The sequence below is a fragment of the Ambystoma mexicanum genome, chromosome 10, assembly GCF_040938575.1.
Source record: "Ambystoma mexicanum isolate Mex_15411 chromosome 10, UKY_AmexF1_1, whole genome shotgun sequence".
Taxonomy (NCBI): Eukaryota; Metazoa; Chordata; class Amphibia; order Caudata; family Ambystomatidae; genus Ambystoma; species Ambystoma mexicanum.
Window position 1 is genome coordinate 373,854,124 of NC_090932.1, and position 23,479 is coordinate 373,877,602.

Sequence of the window (23,479 nt, forward strand, 5' to 3'; positions counted from 1 at the left end):
TATACAGTAGTTAATTCCCTCAACGTTCGTCCAATCCAGAATGGAGTTTGGATTGACAACTGTCTATGCAAGCAAACAGTGTAGTCCGAAGAGTTTTCTTGCGACTTCACCTTCTTGATGTTGGGCATTTAGTCCAGTCACCTATGTGGATGGTGCTAAGGCACTGGTTTGCTGGGTTTCTACAGACCATCAATTCAGAGTCTGATAACCACATTGCCAATTGTCACAGAACATTTGATAGCTCAACCTGCACACATGCCCTTGAAGGCTATTTACATACTTAATTTTGGATGAACAAATAACTTAAACCTAAAGAAGCAAACCTCTTTGGAACCCTGTTTCTAAAGAAGTTAATCAGATTTGCATCTGGAAATTTGCCTGTCCATATGTGCCACACACATGCCAATATTTAGAACCATACCTTTATTTGTGCCTAGGATTTACAAGGAATTCAAGAAATTACTTTTCCCTTCATCTTGGTACTATCCCACTCCCTTTACCATGAAAGTATTGAAATCTCTCCTACTTTTTGAATATCTTCAGGGCCAATTCACAACACCACATTTTTTGTATGCTGTGCTTCAACATTTAAGCACACTTATGCTTTTAACGCAAGTTCCCCGTTGCCTTCACAGAGGTCATGTTTTAATGTTGGATTGTGCTACAAAACCTCTATATAGTAGTATAAACTTAACACAATATGTTTAATACCAGACATGATCACTTTATTGATTAGAAAGCTTGATTTTTTTCATTGTTAAAAATGCAAAATCTTTACATGAAAACGTATTTAGGACCATTGAAAGTTTTGTTTTTGTTTTTAAACCACAGCCACAAAGGAAATTACTCCCAGCTTGTCTGCTTGCCTTTAGTTAGAGATGCTTGAAGGATTGAGAACCTTCATATAGAGCATACAGTGACAGCGCTCAGTGAACCAGTGGCATGTACTGTGCCTGCAGAAACGCAGGGCCGCTGCAGGGAGTGGTAAGCGATTGCAGCGCCACATTTACACTCCCAATGTTAGCATGTTCAAGAGTGGACCTGCACAATGATCCACGCTGTTTCGAGCCATTTTGTACGAATGATATTCAGCGCTCCTCAACAGCCAAACTTGACATTTTGTCCTTCACCTCCTCCACACGGCGGTCATTTTTGGGGCTGTTGGGATAATCTCGTTCTCCAAAAATAATGCTGCCAATTCGCACATTTGTGGATCCAACTTCAATCTGCAAAAGAAGAGTAGATAAACATCCAGGCAACGGAAGTCAGTCCTTCAACACGCATTCGTCAGAATCTTAGATCCCTTCCACAATTATTGCAACATTAGCTTTAACATTTTTCAAACACTGCGATGTAGCAACAATTTATGCCATTTCTATTAAACAATTGAACCTTGCGTTAGTCACTAGAATAATTAAATTAACCGCTTTTTCCACAACCCATAATTATGTATTCTATACATTCCAGAGTGATTCACATCACCCATAGTGCTTTATGAAGCTAGTGCTCTTAAGGAGTTCGAATTTTGCTTTGTGCTTTTACACTGAATTGAATTTGTTTAGGCAGACCAGAAAAGTCACTTAGTTATAGCTACAGTTCGTCAGTATTTGTATCTCTGGTGCATTCCCATACTGTTAAATATGTCCAGTCGTTTGAATGGGAATACTTGTTACATTTAGAAAGCACATTATTATTATTAAATGTACATGTAATCAATCACTTTAGTGCTCCATTACCTTAATTTCGAGAAATTGGGCCAGTTGGCTCCTGGCAAAGGTGCGGCAGTCACACCTTAACTCTGCACCTAGAAGCTATCTTCAGATACTAGCAACACACGCACAGCGCCCAGTACTGAGATGGGGTTTACAGGCTGGTCACATGCGACTCTCTGAAGGAAGCCAATGCTGAACTCTAGTTAAACTTAAGTAACTGTCTTTGCTAGCAAGGGGATGTCTGATAAATTCACATACTGTTGTATAGGTTATCAGGAGTCTGGCGGTATCCCAGAGGTAATACATATAGCGTTACTGCTACTCAGTCCGTCGCCGGATCACGAGTAGCGGTACAGCAGCAAGTGCCCATTCCCCATTCTGTCCATTGGACCAAATGGGGTTGGGGGGCGCCATTACTGCCGGCAGAAATTGCGCCAGCAGTAATTGCGCCAAATACGGGAGGTAAGGGGACATTTCTACCTCCAGCAAAAAGCTGGAGGTAAAACTCCCACTTACTGCCGACTCATGATTGGGCAAGCCTTTAAATACGACGTTAAAAGCGCCAAACGGCGCATTTGAGTGCTAAAGCCCAACTCATGATGAGTTTGTTAAATCAATAGCATTTACAATAGTAGGAAGGAGGAGAAGAGAGGCTAGGCGATAAAGGGCTGTGCAGGACTGGAAATCTGACCTTAGGACTCTCCTGTATTCTTTTGCCAATGTCGCAACACTTCATGAAGGTATTGGAAAACTACGTAGCAGCCCTGCAGGAGTCGTCCAGATAATCTCTTGCCAGCTGGGTGGCACTAGATGCAATATTTGACGAAAGGACTATGGCTCTGCAAGGATGAGTAGTGTTTAAAGCACCTGCTCAGCCCCACACTATTACAAACCAACAGCGAGACCAATCAAAAATGTGAAACAGACCAACAGATATACCTCTTTTGGTTACGTGCCAGAGGGCAGGCTGGTCACATCAAGAGGGGTGTAGGCTGGCACAGATACATCCCAAACAATAGAATGGTAGTACGAAAATAAAAAAGCTAAACCAAGGTTCTATAAAAATAGGATCTTAAATGCACTTAACTAATAAAACACTACTGTGCCATCTTGCAGGGAAAACAGAGAAAGCAGACCTTAAAGTAAAGGAAATTATGGTTTGGGAGATAGGGATGTTCAGGCAAAGCTTTCAGCAGAAAATGTCAAGCATGTGAAGATGTCTTTAAAAAGGTAAAGAAGGGGGCTTATAAGTCTCTACAGACCTTTAAGGGGACAAGTCCACCTCAAATACCTTTTGTTATCGTTTTTGGGGCTCAATAGCATTAAGCTAGGCTTTTTGGCAGCACAGCTGGAGCCTGGAGGCTTTCGGCATCGAGCAGAGTCTGTGTCAGGGGACCGAGACTGGTTCCATTAATACCATATGGTTTGGCGACAGCTTGCAGATCAATGAAGCAATATTCCAGCAGGCGCCAGGCTGACCCTGTAGGTAATGGCCTGCTGCCAGAGTTAAGGGCCGGAGAGTAGAGAGGGTCCCTTAATGAGGGTGGCGATGCTGTTACCGAAAGGGTCAGCCCACCGCTGAGGGGCATATTGCCATTAGCACCAATGTAGTTTCCCACACGGGTTCACATTTTATTTTTTTAAAGAAACTTACCTTTCCTGTGCAGCCCCAACCGGGCCGCACAGTGCTAATGGAAGCTGCAGTCCGTTTTCATTGTTGACTATGAAAACGGAGTGTGGAACAGCAACACTGCGTGGACCGGAACCTTGTAGGAAAGGTACTTTTTTTCTTTGGGGTGGAAAAAAGTCACCATTAGCATACGTGTAGGAAACTACATGGGTGCAAAGGTGAGTGAGAAGGGGGAATGGGGAAGAGAAGCGCCAGACGCATTGAAAATGCTCGGCACGCAGGCTTTCCTTATTGAATACAGCCTGTGTTCCGAACATTCTTATTGGTCGACAGTGCCTCCCAGGGTGCTAAAATTTCTTAACGGCAGGCAGTGTCGGATCGCTGGTGCTGAAAGACAATGTGGCTGCTGGTGCAGAGAAGCAGAGACTTGCCTTCTGCAACAAGCAGGCTCGTCTGGCTCAATACTGCGTCAGGGTACTGTAGCAGCATCGGCTTGGAGAACAAATAAACTGGTGACCAGCTAGTAGTGTCAAGCTGGGGACACCAGAGGACCAGGCAGGTCTAAGATGCAGACGCAACAGATTCAGCATAAAGCAAATTCAGAGATCCAGAACTGGATGAGTGTCCAGGTCAAGGATGACTCCAGCGATTCCCTTGCATCAGATTGGACAGCGTTGATGTTGTGCAAACCGGTTTCAAGGCCGTTTGGAGATTCAGGGAGTGGCAGGGGTCACTAACTTGGTTCTGCTGGGAGTCCAAAAGCAGGATCTCCAGGCCAAGGAGAGTCCTTTTACCTCTGCCCTACCCAACCAGGAGGATTTGTAGAGGACACTTGCAAGGGTTCGGTCACTTTCAGTGACAGGGTCCTTGGGTACCAGTGCCTTTGTTGCATAAGGTCTTGTCCACGCCGCAGTTTCTAACCAAATGTGCCCTTGGGATGGTTAGGGAGTAGCAGTTTCCTCTTCCGTGTATCTTTCTGTCTACACCTCTTTGGCAGATGACTTTGGAACACACTGTATCCCCAACAGAGTTCCAGGTGAATCCTTCTAGTCTTAAAGTCCAAAGATGAATCACTAAGGGATCCCCCCGTTATAAAGGCAAAATGCTACAGAAGACCGGTCCAAAGCAAGCCTGTCCTAATCGATCCAATCTAGGCTGTTGTAACAAGTGTCCTTTTAGAGCCTTGTTTGCAGGAAGTGGGTAGGGGCAGGAGGTTCAGGCAGCATTAGCAAAATCCAAAATGGCATACCCCTCTCTGGACTAAACCTCACCTTAGGGTTCCACTAACTCCACCCCCTTCCTCAGTCTGCCAACTTAAAAAGGACTTGGGGGCAATTATACCGTGTTATGAGGGGGCTATTATCATGTTAGGAGTGTCTTTTAAGCAATGGTTCCAAGAGGACCTCCCAGGGATGACTGTTTCCTTGAGGAAGATGTCAAACTTAATCAGGGAAAACTAAAAAGAAAAGCTCCCTGTGCAGATTCTCACATGGTTTTGAGGGTACACCCAGTCCAGGCAGCTAATGCACATCCAGCCAGGTCATAAAATAGTCACCTCACCAAGCTGACAATAGGACATCCAATTCTTGGGCTTTAGAAATGTGTAATCTCAATAGCCACCATGTCATAATCCAAAGCTTTGATTTCATTTGAAGAATTCGAACCAGAGGTGCAGGCAATTAAAATACCACCTCTGGCTGCTGTCAGGTTTCCAGCGGCTGTTCAGAAATGCACATGTGCTTTTTAAACCTGCCCTACTCCCACTGCTTGGTAGGCGCTGGGGATGTCAGGAGACTGTTCTTTGCAGACCACTACTTGATGGAACTAGAAGGGTTATTAATTGAAATATGCATTGTAGGTTATCACGAAGCTCTTGCAATAGAGGTGAACAGTTGAGAATTGATACACATAAATTCCCAAATAAGCATAAAACACAAACAAAAAAGGTACGAGACTGACTGTACCATAAGCTTTCTATGATGATCACCATTGATAATTATGTAAAACCTAACTTACTGAATGTATACTCCTTTTCCTTATGGGTAATGCGCCAAAGGGACTGAAAACTACATGGGTATGTAAATATGATTTGTATATTCACGGGTCTATAACACACAGGCTTGATGTGCATGAACAAATATACATGAACATACATATATAAAACTGTTTTGGAAATTGAAATGCATTGGCTTGTTTGTGTTTTACATTGACCACATGGTCTTTTTTTGCTTCTACATTCGTGTGAGTAAAACACGTTTTTGAACAATTTTACATATGAAGAAGGCGTTATACTGATTTAAATAATTTTGGATGAATGAAAGATACTGATACATTTGATAGACAGGTTATGAGATGTAAATTAAGAGAAACATTGACACGTTTATAAAGTACGACAAAAATAGACCAGGAATAAACTGAGCTCCACGTTTGTGAGCACCAGTTGCACTCAGGTGGATCCCACTTGAGTTTACTGGGATTGTTAATTGTTTGGACCCTTGTGTCATAGGGTTCAGTTAATCTGGCAGCTCCTAGTACCTACCTAAACAGAATATTAGGATAAGAAATTATTATATATAAACATTGTAAAGAAAGCAAAACAGAGAAAGTTTTGCCCACCTCTTCACCTTCAAACGATGTCAGGAGACCGTCACACCAAAGCTACACATGTGCACTATATTTCTGCCCTGGAGCATAATGAAAGGGGGATTAGCAGGCATCTAAGCATTTCAAACCTCTTTAATGCTTCAAGCAGTCTCAAAGCAGACTCGACCCAGTAAAGCGTGTCCCCAACTTGACTGCTGACTTGCCCCCTGTGGAAGCAGCCGCCTTGCAGCATACCAAGCAATGACACGATTCAAAAGAAGCATCGTCTTGACAAAACTGAAAAGCCAACCTGACCTGCTGAAAGTCATTGATTCACCTGTCCCGAACTCTGACTCGACCCAGCAGATGCATCTTTTTCGGCCTGATTCATCTGCCCAAACACGCCATTGGGACCCATCCGCTTGAACCAGTTTAAGAACAGACTAAATTCACAGAGAGCCCCATTTATTTATTTTATTTATTCGCATTTGTTAAGCGCACAGGCAGCCCATAGGGCATCGTGGCGCTCGTTACAGATATGAACATGACTTGTTATACATACAGGAAAGTCATAACTTAGTTGCAAGAGAAAAGTAGTAGCTATAGGAGAGAAGGAGAGAAGAGAGGAGAGGGTCGGAAGACAAAAGTTGGAGGAGTTAGTTGAACAAGGTGGTTTTCAGTTTTTTTCGGAAGGCAGTGAGAGAGGTTTCTGCTCTGAGCGTGCTAGGTAATGCGTTCCATAGTTTAGGTGCGATGTAGGGGAAGCTTATTCCACCTGCTTTAGCTCGCTTGATGCGTGGGACCCTAAGTTGGTTGGTGTGGCATTGTCTCATTGGTCTATTGGAGTGAGATCTGACTAGCGTGTCGGACAGGTATGAAGGTGCAGACAGGTTAATACATTTGTGTGCGGTGATAAGTATTTTTTATGTAATGCGCTCTTTGACAGGTAGCCAGTGTGCTTCTCTTCTGGTTTGCGCGATGTGGTCCCTTTTGGGTATATTGAGGGCTGCTCTTAGTGCATTATTTTGTGTTATTTGGAGTTTATTGAGATTGGAGTTGGAGGTACCAGCCAGTAGCGCATTACAATAATCTAGTTTGGCTCCAATGGTGGCTCTGGCAATGGTTAGGCAGTTATCTTTAGTTAGGAATGGTTTGATTGCATTAATGAGCTTAGTGCTCAGGGCGGAGGCAGAGACAATGGAGTTGACTTGCTTGTCCATGGAGAGTGATGCGTCAATGTGGACTCCTAGTGTTTTGACAGAAGGTAGAACTGGGATGACACAATTGTCAATGCAGAAGTTGGTGAAGAGGGGGTCGAGGTTTGTGAGAGTGGATTTTTGGCCAAGGATGAGGATTTCGGTCTTGTCTCCGTTAAGACATAGACCGTTTGTGGCCATCCATGCTTGGATGGTGGCGTATATATTCTGGAGGGTGGCTGCGTCCTGGTGGTAGAGTCCTGTGAGCGGGAGGAGTACTTGGGTATTGTCAGCGTAGTTGGTGTATGTGATCCCAAGTGCGTCCAGTTTATCAAAGAGAGGTTTGGTAAAAAGATTATAGAGGGTGGGAGCTGTACATGAGCCCTGAGGGACTCCATACCTGATGGTGGTAGGCTCTGCGTTGGCTGTATTGGAAAACACTTTCATCACTCTACCTTCGAGGAAGGAGGTGATCCAATTTGTGGCTTGTTTGGAGAAATGTGCGGCCTGAGTGAGATGGTTGATGAGGATGGCGTGGTCGACTAGATCAAATGCCGCCGAGAGGTCTAGGAGGAGCTGAAGGGCCGGCTTGCCTTTATCTAGGATCAGGGTAATTTGATTCTTAAGATCTAGTAAGGCGGTTTCAGTGCCATGACCTTTGCGGAATCCAGACTGCCTTTTACCTAGGACAGAGTTGTTTTCCAGGTAAGCCTGTATCTGCATATGTGCAGCTTTATCTAGGATTTTTAGGAGAAATGGAACTGTAATAATGGGCCGATAATTATTAGGTTGGGCAGGGTCCAGGGTTGGTTTCTTTAGGAGTGGGCGCACCCACGCTTCTTTAAGGCTGTCAGGGACTTTGCCTGTCTTGAATGAGGCGTTAATGAATGCTGTGATGATTGGTGCGAGGGCTGTCGCACATTCTTTAATGATGTTGGGGGGGCATATATCTCCTTTGCATTGAGGTGGTTTGAGCTGTTTGAGGATGTGGAGAGTGTCTGACTCAGTGATTGGGGAGAAATCGAATTTGGAGGTGTGCTCATCTTTGGTGTTATTGACGGAGAGGGTCTGTTGGGGGTGCAGAGCCTTAAAGTGTTCTGCTATTTTATTTTGAAGAAGGTCTATTTTATTTAACATTGCTGTTTGAATGCTGTTGCACCAGGCCTCATCCTTAACAATCTCATCTGTGCAGATTGGGGGGATAGTGAGCTCTTTAAAGATGGTGAAAAGCTCTTTTGAGTGGGAGTTGGCTTCCAGGATACGTTTATTGTAGGTTTCTGATTGCGCCTTGAATATGGCATGTTTGTATTTTTTAGAGATACTGAGAAAGTCTACTTTGGTGGCGTCACTGGGATTGGCCTGCCATGTTTTGAGGGCTTGGCGCTTGCATTGGCGAAGATTTAATAAGTCCTCCGTGAACCATGAGTGGAGTGAAACGATTTTTTTTTTTTTGTTTTCAAGAGGGGCTGCGGTGTTGATGGCATGGGTGAGTGTGTCTTTGAAGATCTCTGCTAGTATGCTGGGGTCAGAGGAGAACGGTGGCGCTAGGCAAGGGATGTTGAGAAGGGGTCCTATATTGTCTGCTGTAAGATTTTTGGCACTTCTGGCTAGCATGGCCGGTGCTGGTATAAGAGGTATGGAGTATGGGGATGCAGAATTGAAGGCAGTTGTGATCAGACCATGGAAGGGCTGTGTTGGAGTTGAGGGTGGAGCCACAGTTGTGATCAGCCACCCAGTCTAGGATACGGCCTTTATTATGGGTCGGGGCAGTGACTATCTGTGTGAATCCTAGATCTGTGAGGTTTCTGGTGAGGGTGATAGCTTCTTTGTCAAGTTTATCATTATAGCCAAGGTTAAGGTCTCCTAGAAACAATGTTTTGGAAGTTTGCTTAATGTTTTTTCCAAGTACTCCCACCACTGCATCAACAGGACTGAACCATTTCAACATTTGCTCGGCTTCATGAAAGCGCCCAGAAGTGTGGCTCAACACTATAAAGCATTGAAGACAAAGATATGCAGATATTTGAAAAGGCCTTAATACAATGATGAACAAATGTAATGAATGATTGTCCACAGTGCCGGCTCCTGGTCTGCCAGCGCCCTGTGCGAGATTTCTGGAGCCCCCGCAGGCCCCAGCCTCACTGAACCTTGGACTCCTCTGAGACTCAAAGATGTGTTTGGTTGGCACCTAAATAAAGGGGCTGGCAATTACTTTTGTTAAACCCATCTCATCAGCAGCCCATTTTTTTTACGAATGTATAGGCAATTAGTACTGCAATGGGAAAAGTACAAATGAAGGTCCCACACAGTCCCAGTTACCTCCCAAATCTGTGTGCCAAACAAGAGAGATGAGCCCCCTGCTGTTCTTGTAAATTGTGTTTAAGCGCCGCACTCGGCTCGGCGTGATAATTTAAAAGGTGCTCGGCCAGACCGATAAAGTTTAAACAAAACTGAGCTGAAGGTAAGGTGCCCTTTATTTGCTGCAGGGGGAACCATTGTGCAGCCGCACCCCTTGAGCCGGCGCTGAGGGTCCATAGTTAATCTTGGGGTGCATATCGAGAAAGATGATATTGGAATCTGCCGAAATACTGGAGCAACGCCTGCCTCATTAGGTGGTAAGACTGAACTTTTCTTTAATATCGCTGGTGCCTGGAGGTCTTCCTTTTGAAGAGCTGTCGCTTTTCCTGAAATGTAATTTGTGAATCTGGAGAAGACTGCTTCTGAATGGAGGGTTTTCCGATATTTTTCTACTGCTATAGCTTACTGAATACCTAATGTGCTATTGTATCGGTCTTGCAACGACAGATGCAAAGCCGTCCACTTCCAGTAGCTAGCGCTCAGATCTGGTCTCAATCCAAACCTAACCTACCCCTACTCATCCTCGCCCTTCCTGCAGACTCTCCTCAATTTAGTTACCCTTGGAATTTTTTTACTAAGAATCCCTGCCATGAAACCTAAATCACCTAAACCTCCTGGAGATCCATTACTCTGGATCAAAGATTTGTGCAGACAGAAGCTTTAAGTAAGTCTCCCACAGGACTAGATTAAGTTAGGCCAGGCCTGATCCACCAATTCTAAAGTCCACCCACAAATCTTTCCCAAAACCTCAGCATAGTAGTCCGAGTAGGACCCTATTATAGGGGATAGGGTTCCCCAACTCCACTTAGGTCATCTATTGAGGATAGCAGTGTTCAAGCAATCAAGGTCAGGCTCTTAGAAGCAGAGCAAGGCAGAAGATATGCACTGTAGCACAATCATCACTCTGAATAAAGGAATTTCTAAACAGAGGTAGAGTTTATATACTTTGTCTGAAAGATAGGTAAATCTTTATAAGGAAAAGGCATGGTGATTTGTCAAAGATTGCAAATCCTATGGTTGAAGAGCTTTCATTCCTATAACTGTAAAGGTCAGGGTCAAAGCTGGGCCAAGGGTGGTTGTGGTGGTTCAATTGGGCTAGGTATAGTCAGTGTTGTGTGATGGGGTGCCCCTGGGAAATGCTGGACAGCTATCCACTCAACAGCAGGAGAGCCTACTTCTGGATAGACGTTTGTAGCTTAAGTAGCCAGTGATTAGTTAAGTGAGATATCATCCTGATGTGCCCTTGACATGGAGGAAATGAAATGAGGTGGTTGGTACATTCATATTTTAAACCACTGAAGTCATCTATGGGCAGGAGCGCCTCAGATCCGTTCAGAGGTGCGATCTGATGCTCGGGCGGATGGTTTAGGCACTTAAGTGTTTCCAGTTAGGATTGTAGTCTGCAGTATTGAGAGCCACAGGGCTTTGCGGTTATTGGGGTGAACCGTTGGCAAAATATTCATGGCCTCCAGCTGTTTGGCATGCTTGAATGTACTCCACTGAACATGGGGTACACTGCATAGGTTCAGTGGGAAAGGAGTGCAGGAGGACTACCATGACGGTTAAAAAAGTAAAGGGGGGCCTTTCTCAAAATGGAGCAACAAGGCATAGCTGATTTGGTTGTGCTTCAAGTATTTTGCATTGCTACAGGTTGCCTCTTCCTGATCATGGTGAGCCTGGTAACCATGCCCAACACAACATCTGACGAGCACAGGGATTGACGCTTAGCACCAAGAATGGTCCTATAATAAGAGGAGGATTGAGATTTTAGCCTCACCCTGGTTGCTAGACATCCACTTCCCGAAGTTCTTTGAAGGAGCCTCACTGGCAGGAGGGTCTTGGAATGCCGCAGGATCAAACATAGCTTTCTCGGGTCCAACAAGCATTTTCTTACAATACCAGTTCTTCTACAAGTGAGAGCAAATACTCCAAGTCTATGGGGAGTGGAGCTGGGGTAACTATCAACATTTCACTCAAAGAGTGTCAATCATTTTGCCAGCAAGCAATCAATGGATGTTGACACACTCAAACCTACAGATTTCCTCAGCAAACTGCAGATGTAGATTAAATCTAAACACCAAACATTCCTTGAAAGTTATCTAACTCGTCTTAGAGTCTGCACTGGACTTAGAAAGAGGGACATCCAGTAACATTGGTTCAAAGCCCCCCGCCAACCAGTATAGTTCTCTGCCAGCTGTGAGGTTAAAATCACAGGAAACACTGGGCATAGGTTATGCCTCAACAGAGCTTACCTTAAGGACCTTCATGAGCCCACAGATCAACAGGGAAAAAGTTTAGGGTCTTTGGTGTCACTTTGTGCATAAAACCGGAAAAGGCCAGTCAGACTAACACGTCTATAACTGTCCAGAAGAGATTTTGTAACAATCACTAGTTTTTCACGTCTGAGGCCTAGAAGAGTGTCCAATGATTAAGGTTTAGAAATCGGCAATAAGAAAATGTCCGCATTTCAGGATGGCTTGAATTAAATCAATGCAAAACAGAGGGGGACATTTTGGAAGAACAATGATTAAATCTATAAATTTTAAAAAAAAATAGTTACAAAACTCAACTTGTAAAGAGGTCGCACAAATGACCAGTCAGTGATGTATCAGCACTCAGTGTAGAGTATCACTGAAAGTCAGAGAAAGAAATGTACAATACCAACAACTTCTATTGGTTTTATTTGGGTGAAGGCATTCCCGTAACCCTTTTCATGTTTTAAATTATTTCTGTGGAAATAAAGCATGCCTCTCCCATCACAGAAGTTACGTGATGCATGAAAAATAAAATGGTTTGAGTTCAGATCTGATTCATCATATTTCAAATTGGACCTTCAATGTGGCGGAATCTGCTCAATTTTCACATACAACAAAAGATCAAACCAGCTTTGGAGTGAAAACCAAACAAAGCAAGAGCGAAGTTAGCCAGTTCTTACCACAGTGGACTATTATTCTGAAAAGCAACTAATGTAGCAGAGGAAGTGAAAAATGACATTCCTGATTAATGTACACATTGATGAGCGTTCTTTATTATTAAAGCCAGAAAAAATATCAGGTACTTAGTTTAATAGTGCAGAAATGTGTTTTTCTTTACTCGGAGGACCGACTTGAGAGAATGTTCTGTATAACAAATACTCTAATTCACTTCTTACTTTACAGCTTAAAAATGCTAAGATTTATTGTTACTACTACAGTACCATTGTTTTTTTGCACAATGGTATTCTACTATTGGAAGCTGTGTCCATACTACTTTACCTACTAAAAGAACGAAACAAATGAATAATTGTTGCCCCAGTCTCAGTGGAACTAAATTACGTTTTACCATAGTTAAACTCACTTAAAACTCACAGGCCCACTTCTACCGTCTGCTACATTTCTCACCCTAGGCTGTGTAGCATATGTTATCATGCACCGACAGAATGACCATATTCTGGTAAGGGGTTCTGAGAAGTAAGCCTAAAGCTGCAACCACTGTCACACTAAAGTCTTAGACGAAGCTCTGAAGGGCAGGGTAGCTAAACAGTTAGGCTTGGACTGAAGTACACTAAAGAGCAAAGCCTGAGAAGTGAGAGATGTCAAACGGGTACGTGGAAAAGTATACTAATTATTAAACACAGGCAAGCATGTTGAACACACTACTGGTAAGTAAAATCACTACATAACATTTACAACCAAAATTACCTACCCCTTTAGAATGCAACATGATAGATCTTTCAAAAAGCACTGTTAATCGCTAGTGTGCGTGTGTGTGTGTATGAGCGGGTAGGGGGGGCAGTAAGTGCAGGTGGAGTACAGTCTTCACAAGTTCAAAAAGGGCGACTATACCTTAACACGTTGGAGCAATGCTAAGGGAGCCATCCCTACCCTTTTCAGAGTTCAATCTGTTAAAACCTGATCATCTTATTCAGCAGGTTTTTGGAAAAGGTTACTGTAGGAAGGTCCTAGTAAACGGTTAGTCCTCCAGCTATGGAGTAGGTATAGTACTTGTCCACAGGACTCTAGTCGATCGAAGTGAGGACTCCTGATGCAAGCTACGCTCTTTTTAAGTTGAGGGCTTTAAGCCTGATGCAAGCCATTGTGGGTGCAGAAAGAGATCTCAACGCCAGACTGACTTGCAACAAAACAGACACCACGGGACAGGACATCGGTGGGGAGAACGAAGCTCACCGTTGGTTTGGTTGTAGGGGCCTTCAAAGGTTGCGGGTTTGAGGCTTACATCTATAGATAGGTCAGCCTTAGGCAGGGAAGCCAAGACTGGGTGAAGAAGTCTTAAATTCATTCCTAGCAGCTCAGGTGCAGCACACAGCAGTGGACATTTGGACGATTCAGGACTCTCCACATCAGTGACAAACTTCAGGTTGCGGTAGGTTCTTAATTGTAGTGAGAAGCAGAAGGTTGGCATGGTCTCAGCACAGCACTGGGGATGCTAGCACAGTTTTCAGTGACTAGGCAGAAATGGATCCATGCAAAGATGCAGTCTAGGTCTGGTCAAATGCAGACCAAATGCAGGCCCAACAATGCCTGCGAACTTGGAGCAGTGATGGATGCAGAGCTGGGCTACAGAATGGCTGATGGATGCAGAGCTGGGCTTCAGAATGGTTGACCCCCACCAGTCCAGAGGAGGAATGCACTGGGTTCAGGTCATGCCAGTCGATTTGAAAGCAGATGCTTCAAATGTCGTAGTTTGCTTGACCATTAATAGTTGCAGCAGCAATCCTCCTGCGGGTCTCTGGTGATCCTTGAGCTTTAGATGTTTGGCTCTTGTGGCGTATGATCAGGAATGGATTTGGTCCGCTCCTTTAATCCAGAATTCTAAGCAGGGGCTTTCCCAACCCACCAATGAAAGGGACCAGCAACAACCAAACAGGTGGAGGCTGTCCAATCAGGGACAGTCTGACACCCCCGCCCACATTCTGCTAAGGAACAGGACATATCCTGGCTGAAGTGTGGATTGTAACCTGAGTCATAAAGCACAATTTCTGCCACCAAAAAAGGAAATGAGAAAGATGGGCAGCAAAGAAGATGTTCAAGAACAGTACTTGTACCACACAGTGCATCCATTTGGCGTCAATAGCATTCAAAAGGCATTATAGCGGTTAAAAAAAAAACAAGGTGCATGGCTGTGCAACAGCAAGACGGAAACACTTGTTCACTGCTACCAGCCCGATTGTTAGGCAAGAATTGATGTAGTGACCCTGCGGGAGAATACACCACCCATGTCCTCTGGTATAGGTCTTTGCTACACAAGTTGGTAATCTGACTAAGCAGCCACACTTGTCTCAAGAGGGGTAAATGTGAGCTGTAGCAATGAAATCCACCAATACAAGTATCCAAATAACGCTAACAGTCAAGGTTTCAGAGTAAAATAATTATTCAACGGTCAGTTTTAAATAAGCATTCTTTAGAGATGCTTCATACACACTTCCTCCACCCTGAGGGGACCTCACCAACTAGGACAGTAATGGCATTCAAATATCACTTGCATACTTTGTAATTTCTGAGGTTTGTAGAAAGTAAAGGTTAGAGGAAGGAAAAAGGTTAAACAGGTTCTCAGAGCATGTAATGTTAAGGATTTCAATCAGGCGACACACACGTTGGTCTCAGCCTAGGATGTAGCGCTCAATTCATATGTATTTCTCTTTATTTAATGCAAATTCAATTTCAGACGGTACACAACTCGTATCACAACCCCTTTTTCAAATACCCCGGGTCACAATGGACCATGAGCCAGGCCGGTTGGTGAAAATGCAATATTTATTTTTAAAATCAAATGAATCAGCCAATTTTAATACAGGTCAGCAATCATGAATGGGTGATCATTACCATAGAAATGTAAGCAATGCACTTAATTAACCTTCTCCAAGAACACATACACAATTGAATGGGAGCACTTTTTGATTTTAGGAAAGATAGCACCAAAGTTAAGGTTTACCCCTGCAATGTTCCCTCAACCAACAAATAAATATTCTGAGTGGATAGAAAGAAGCAGCAGGTAGTCAGGAATAAGAAGCAGAATCACAATCCGACCTTCCCTCACTGAATAAGAGGCAAAAAACCCAGGCCTAAAATAACACTCAAATTTTACAAATAATTAATTGTGTGGTTAAATTATAATATACATATGTGATCACAATAGCAGGTATGTTATATCACTGGCAATCACAAGTCAATGGATCAGCAAAAGGCATACAATTCGAAAACGAGTGGAAAGTTTAGAGCATGCTGCAGCCAAATGACACGTTGGAAAACTTGCAATTTTCTCAATTCACGCTTTAAATTACCCAAACAGTTTTTAATAAAAACGGGTGAAATACTCTTTTTTGAAGTGAGGTTTTTGGGCTGGGGAATAGATCTATATCACAGGGACAATACAGAGGTGAAAATAGGTTTCTAGCTGGTGAATGGAGAGATTTGGAAGGTAGAGTGAGGTTCGTTTTTAGGAAAATAGAGCAGTTAAAAGTGAGAAAATCGGTTTTGAAAGAAAGGAAAAATGTTACTTACACTAAATTTTCTAGGCTATATTGTTAAGGAGGAACACAGTAAGCTCCAAGGTTGATTCGCGACGTCAACCTTGCCACCCCAGTGCTCAACCCAAACAATAAAATATATGGAAATGAGTTTGATTACTCCAAATATAACTAAGGGTTTATAATTTACCCCAGACAAAATTGAAAAGAAATGGTGCTAGAACTTCAACATTAAGGACAGAATACAAGGATAATTCTAACCGTTTCAACAAGTTACCAGGGTGTAAATATGACTACTTAGAGAATGGGATAAGGACAAAGGCAAGACAAGATAGGCTATGTGTTTCTATGGGGTGGGGATTATAATCACAGTCCACTTTTTTGTTTTGGGATCTTTGGACAGTCAACAGGTTCTGGTCACCACACGGCGGCGCGCCTGACAAAAGTCAGCTGGGCAAGGTCTGGTCACCGGGTAGCGAACAGCTGGGCAATTCGGGTCACTGGATGGCACAGGTACCGCTGGATACAGTCAGTGGGAAAGCAGTTAGTGGGCAGCAAGCCAGTCTGATTTCAGGATGCAAAAGGTACCACAGCTTTCCCCTTTTTTTTTTAATGGGAGATTAGTGGGTTGATTCTGGATCACTGGCCTTGCTGGGATAGCGATCAGCTATGATTGGGTTTTGCAGTGGGCTCTGGAGTGGGGTCAGCAATGCTTTGGCCTTGTAGTTGGAATCAGCAAGATGAATGGAGCAGAACTGGAACACAGCGCAGTGGGTCTAGAGTCCCATCATAGACTCTTATTCATAATGCATAGCGACAGTGACATCATTGAAGTATATGGCTGGGCAGCCTTAGCTAAACACACGTCTAGCCCACTGGATTGGTCAGGGGTGATAGTCCCCTCCCCGCCTCATTCTCAGCTGGATGGATTTCAAGAGCAGGATGTCAGATTTATGATGCAAGTTTTACAATGTTCAAAAACCTCCCACAGTTACTTTAGCTAAAATCCGATTTTGCCACAAATGGTACATTTATACAGTTGAAGTCTCTTAGCAAATTACATTAACCCGTTACATATTTTATGCAGACCATTGCAGTCCAACTCTGCAATCTGAGACATTATTTTGTATGTTTAATAATCTTTGGTCATTTTCAGTGTGAAATGTCCAGCCTAAAATTCAGGGACTTTACACGTGCGTACATATTATCATGGGGCATATTTCTGTTAATTTTTAACATTCCATCATGTGTCCTTTCCCCATTCTTCTGGCGTTCATGTCCTATACATGCTATTGACAGCCAAGACCTCTTATTTGAAAACAACAAAAATCACATTTACACTACTACATTTTTACAAAGTCCTGTTGCAAAGATAACCATCTTCAAAGTTTCTTAATAAAATGGTCTTTTGAAACAAATGGCAATCCTTAGTCCTACACTGGCACATTTTTTTTGTTTTCAGCCGCCACCAACTGTCACTTCCCCCAGAGGGAAGATGGGGTTTTCCCAGCTTGATTGAAGGTTTATTGCCCCTTCTCCACTTCGCAAGTCTGTGTCCTTGAAATTCCACTGTAGAGGGCTTAGCCCAGACTAGATTCTGTCCAACCTAGTAATTATCACTGGGGTGTTAGTATCTACCGAGAGGGCCCCTTTTGTCGGTCATCCTCTCAGCAGAAACCGGTCTTGGGTGGATTCCTCCTCCCATGCAGCCACTGAAGTTTCATTTACTTGTATTTTGAATTGGAAGGAAATCTGCCGAATAGAACCATTTCATACATTGTATTTTCACAGTACAATCCCCCTTTCACATTGCTAGGCAAGAAGAAGTTTTTGTTCAACCTAGGACTCTCAAACAAACATTTATCTCCTTTAGTTTGCAAAGCCCATTTTTACAAATGTGGTGCAAGCTGCTAGCACTTTGCTTTCAAATTCGGTTTTTGACTTTCTATCTGAATCCCCACACTGTTTTGCAGCTATAGTTATTTTCTTTTAGGCAGTAGTTTATTTGAACCACCTATGCATTGAAAGTGACATAGCCCAGAGCTGGAGTTCCTTTGAATTACTGATCCTCGACACTTTGTAACTTAAAAGTGAAGCTTTTTCCTGTGCGGCGGAAAATGACGTTTTTGTTGATTTTTCTCAGATTTGGTTTGCCAGAATCATTCAGGGGTCATGCTTGGTTTTGCTGAAGCACAATGGGGATATGAATGGGCATGGCAGGGCCTTATTACTCAGACCCTCCAGCTTATAGCGATTTTGCGATCCCGCAAAATGCCGCAAAAACGGCCGTTTTGTGCAAAATGCCGCAAAATCGGCTGTTTTGTGCAAAAACATTTTTTTAAAAATGTAAAACATTTTTTTTTTACATTTTTTTTTTTAAGTAATCTGCAAAAAATCCTGTTTTAAAAAAAAGAATACTCAGGGTGCCAGGTTCTCAACTTTTTTTTTTTTTACACATGAAATGAAATGCGCTAACACATCTCATCACTTGCGCCCCAAAAAAGTGCAACCCAATCCACAATGGACACATGAATGGCCACATTTTATATGCGCGCCCATTCAGATGGCCTTTTTCACCTCCTTGATCTAATAAAGTGGCGTTTCTGTCAATTTAAAAGCGCATCTCTCATTTCCAAGCAAGATGCACTTTTAAATGCGCAGAAATTGTAGGCAACCCTATGCGCACAGGATGTGGGGCTGCCACTGTATGACAGGGTCTTTCCTGACCCTGTCATGCATTTCTTTTGAGGTATGAACAGCTGCTGTGTCGCTTGCATTTCTGTTCTTCAAACAGGATAAAAATGCATTTTTTGGGTCGCATTTTACCGCGGCAGGCTCCTGGAGGGCCTGTCCCTGTGAAAGGCGTTGGGAGCTTGCAGAACACTGTCGGGAGAGCAATTCTATTCAAAGTACTGCCCATTTTGATGACAAAAATCTATCGAATGTTACAATTTGACCTATTTCGTCCAGTACTATTCGATCAATTTTTATAAATACTGAACATGTGTTGCGATGGTGTCACCCGCTCCCCATGTTCAGTATTTTTGGTCTAGGGTGGTTGCAGAAGTGTTTTGCCCTTTTTCCTCAAAATTGGAGGCGGGGACAGGAAAAAAAAAAACGAAAAAGGGACCCTGCGGAGTCGGATCCGACCCACGTTAGAGGGACGGATCTGGCACCGCAGGGTTGCAGGGGAAGCGGCAGCGACCAAGCAGTTAAGTAGGGGAGGGGGTGGGGTGGTGGTGAAAGGTACATTTTGGGTTGTTTGGCTGAAGTGCAAATCAATTCGCAGAGAAATTGACTACGGTCAATTCTGCCGCTAATAATTGCACTTCGGTCAAACAACCCATAACCCCATTCAAGGCAGCTGGCCAGCGCACAATTTGCGCTACAGCTCAAGCCTGTGGAAATGCGCCGGTCACCTTTGAGAATAAGGTGACCTGCTCATTTCCAAAAATGGGTTGTCTAAAAATATCATATCCTCCGTTCTTTTTTTTTTAAATGCCCCATTGTTTGAGGAACTGGGTCAAAATCTACATTAAAAAAAAATAAAAAAAATGGTTATACTATGAGAGAGAGTGATGGGTGAGATGTGAAGTGATAGGCAAGAAAGCAGAGGGAGAGCAGTGGGTCAGAGGAGGAAGTGCTGCACAAGAGAGCAGAGGAAGCAGTGAGGCGGTGGGCCAGAAATCTGAGAGCGAGCAGAGGTACAGAAAGTAGAGGGAGCGTGTGGTCAGTGAGCCAGAAAGCAGAGAGCAAGCGGTTGGCCAGAAAGAGGCAGTGAGCTGCAGATTGGGAAAAAGGATGAGGGAAGAGTGCAATAGAATGGGAGAATGGATGCAAGATGCAGAAGCAGCACAAAAGAATGAAGGACTGTATATTGCGGGAGGAATGGTAGAGTGTAAAGGTGTGAGTTGGGAGTATGATTTGGAGTGTGGCAGGGGCTGGGCAGAGCAAATTGTGACTTGACAGTGTGACATAGCACGTGAGTATTTGTATGACGGAGTGAGAGGTTAAGGAATTTAAGTTGTGATGGAGAGTTGGTGAGATGTGTGTTGGTGAGAGAGGTGTGTGGGTGTTTGGGGAATTGGAGAACATAGAAGGGGAATATTTTCAGCATTACAATTGATAATGATCAATTTAGTTAATACTATTAAATGGGCATGAACATTAAACCAGAAATGTAGCCAAATCAAACACTTTTCTGCCAAGCCAGAGACATCTGGGACTCTTCCTATTAAATTAATACAAAAGATACATAATAATGATACCCTTGCTCTCTTGTAGCCTTGCACTCTGCCTATTTCCTTCAATGTGGCAATCTTACACCCTCCAGTTTATACAAAATGTCCCGCAAAAATGCCGCAATAAATGAAGGTTTGTGCCGCAAAATTTGCCATTTCATGCCGCAAAATCCTGGAAGGTCTGATTACTAACAGTAGTTTGAGGAAGAACAGATAAAAATAGCATCAGAGCAGCATCATTTTAAGGTAAAATGTCTCCTTTTCAATGGGGACTTTTGTCTGGCAGCAAAGCAGTGCTGCTTTTTCACTCTGTTTCTTTTGTATATGTAAGAACACACTGGCAATCCCCTTGTTCCATCCTGCCCAGTTTTGTTGCAATGGCGCTTACTGGAGCCAGCACAGCCATTTTGCTGTTGACTGCAGATGCGCAGCTTGGTTATGGAGAAATCCTGTTGAGTGGGTGAATGTAGCCCACAGTGAGCAATTGCTATCTTCCAATTAAGTCTAGCTAAAAACCTTTCCCAGCAATATTAGTTTAAAACCAATGCATCACCTATGAGAGACAATAAGAATCAATAGTCTGCAGAGAACCAGGACAGCCAAAGTCAACTGGAGCAAAGTCTATGTAGCTGAGGCACTTCTTAAAAAGCAAACGTCTTGCACAAAGTTAGAGGGTTTGTTGAAGAAATAATCACTGTAGGGTCACAAGCTGTTACACTTGTGAAAGTTAGAGCTGAGATCAACTCTAGAAATAGCCATGGTAAACCGCAACTGGGAAGACCAAGCTATACACTCTGAGGTAAGTACCTCAAGTCAGAACAGTAACTTTGGTTAGAAAAAGAGGATCCAGCTGGCTCCCGTCTGGTTGCAGCGTTGCAGATTCTGTGTTCCTGGGCCTCAGTCGTGGGGACAAGAGGGAGGACGTCTGGGTACTCGGTCGGCGGCAACTACGGGATCTTTCCCGATCAGCGGCACTTCACGGTTTCAGGGCTCAGTAAATCGCACCACTGCAGATCTTGGACACCGGTTGGGCTTCGTTCACTCCTTGAGTCCAGCATTCTGGTGAGGTGACTCGAGCTTGGGTCGTCCTGCTTCAGGATGGTCCTCAGGAGACTCTTGGAGCTTTAAGCCAGTTTTACAGACTCTGCACTCTACTATGGATTTCTCGACCCCTGGCATTCTGTTCCTGCAGCTGCAAAGAAGTACAGTCAATTGGGGAAGGTTTTCCAGCAAAGTTTGTCTCGGGGTTAGTTGGTACCACTAACCCAAGGGAAGACGTTGTCCCTTCCGGAGCTTCTCTTTTCGATTAGAAAAAGGAGTTTCAGCACAGCAGCAGGGCTTCACCGGGCTGTTCAACGGTCCAGGAGGATGCAGCAAGCTTCGTTCACGGTTTCTTCGTCGTGATGTCCTTCCCAGTGGTGGACTACGTCTTCAGTCCCAAAACCCTCGCCTTTTAAGCAGGTTTCTCCCATTCATGCACAGCTTAGCTGTCACTCACACAGCAGGGTGGCTGTTGTGCAAGGACAGCCAGCCAATCATGACTGGGTACATTCAAGTAACCATGGAGACAAGGACAGGGGAGTTTCGGGCACCTTCCTCACTTCCTGCCCTTGCAGACACACTGGAGCCAGAGCCGTGTTTCAGTACTGAAGCCCGCCAAAGAAAACTAACAAAGGGGTAAACCTGGTTTGGCGGGTAGAGTAAAACCCAAGAAAGACATCACAAACAGAAAATAGCGAAAAAAGAAAACTGGCGATTTTGACAAAATGGACACCTATGGGTGCTATACTGCAGCTGAGGTTTCAGCCTGCGGTAGAAACGCACAATGGTGGGAATATTAAACCACTGCCACCAGCCATTTAAAGTCGCGAGGGTAACATAAAAAATGTTACATGAGTAGGTAGGAAAAAGGGGCTACTAAGTAACCCCCCTGCACTCCACATAAGATGGGGTGTGCTGGACCTACAAAGAGAAAAGGTAAGTAAAGTCAATTTCGCTTTACTCTTCTTGGAAACAGTAGTTCACAAAAGAAAACGTATTTAAACCTTGTGAGAATTCTAAAGTATTTCTCTGTGACACTGCACTGAAGGTGAAGGTGTCGCCATACAAAAAGTAGATGCCTATGGAGTTGGTCAGACTCCAAAAATAAAAAAAAATAAACAATCCAAATCAGGTCAAAAACACATGCGAGAGTGAGAAAAAGGGCTCAATCACTCCAGGGTTAACATTAAAAAGTCCTAAAGTCCAGCAAAAGAGTTGTGGGTCTCTAAGGTTGAAGGGAATTGGCACAAAAATGAGAATTCAGTGCACATCCCAAAAGCAACTGGATGTTGAACTTTTTTTTAAAAAAGTACACACGTGTGTTTAATGCCACTGCTACACTAAAACATACAGACTGACCAGTGCAATCCAAAAGAAAGGAGAGGCGCAGTAAGTGACGCAAAATGGCCTCACCTCAAAAACATGAAAAGCAGATCTGTTTTAAGACTCCATTTAAGTCAATGGACTAAGAACAGATTTAGTATCATAAGAGCATACATGAATCCTAACACCATAAACATGTCTCAGGATAACAGACAAGCCTTCATATCGTATGTTAAAACCCAGCACTCGCATACTTGCTTACACTACTGAAAAGAACTTCGTAGACAGAAATAAATGTCTGGTACGTGAAAACGCACTTGACAGAAATGTGCATACAGACAACGAACATTTGTCTACCCCTCTCTATTACTCCAATCGTTACGAAAACTGCCTTGTTTCAGAGCTCCGCCAGAAGGCACTATTTTATATTTATCCCACCCCCTCCCATAGCCACCTCCAAATAGCTGCATTTTCCATGGCTGGATCGCGTGTAAACAAAACGCTGTAAGAAAATGTACATGGTATGCTACTCTGATCTATTAGAGTGCGCTACATGGCTATCCCAGGGTCTTGGCACACTAACTCACCTGGCTGCGCCTGACACAAGTCAAATAATAAGAGTGCCAGCACTTGGGCCGCGTAGAGCGGAATAAAAACTCGAATTATTATTTTTTACTGTGAATTGATTCACAGATGAACCTTACACGTACAAAGTAGGAAAACAACTGAAGAAAATAGGTACAAAATGAGTCTTAGTTTAAAAGGCTACCCATAAAACAAGTATAATCTAAATGTTAAAAGATCGGAAAGACCAACAGTACAAAACAGTCTGCAGTATATACATATTCACACTATAATAAAATATAAGCTATAATACAAAACAAAAAATGATCATGAAACAGCTTACATAAAAACGCACTAAAATATTC

The 23,479-nt window shown here is 43.5% G+C and overlaps 1 protein-coding gene across 1 annotated transcript in view; it reads right to left on the reverse strand.

Annotated features, from left to right (window-relative positions):
- Nucleotides 1-703: 703 nt before the first annotated feature.
- PLPBP (pyridoxal phosphate binding protein) overlaps nucleotides 704-23,479 on the reverse strand; it is a 416,942-nt gene continuing 394,166 nt past the window's right edge. Inside the window, exon 8 of the mRNA XM_069617960.1 lies at nucleotides 704-1,226. Within this exon, the coding sequence (XP_069474061.1) occupies nucleotides 1,089-1,226 (138 nt within the window). The 3' untranslated portion in view covers nucleotides 704-1,088. The remainder of the gene's footprint in view (nucleotides 1,227-23,479) is intronic.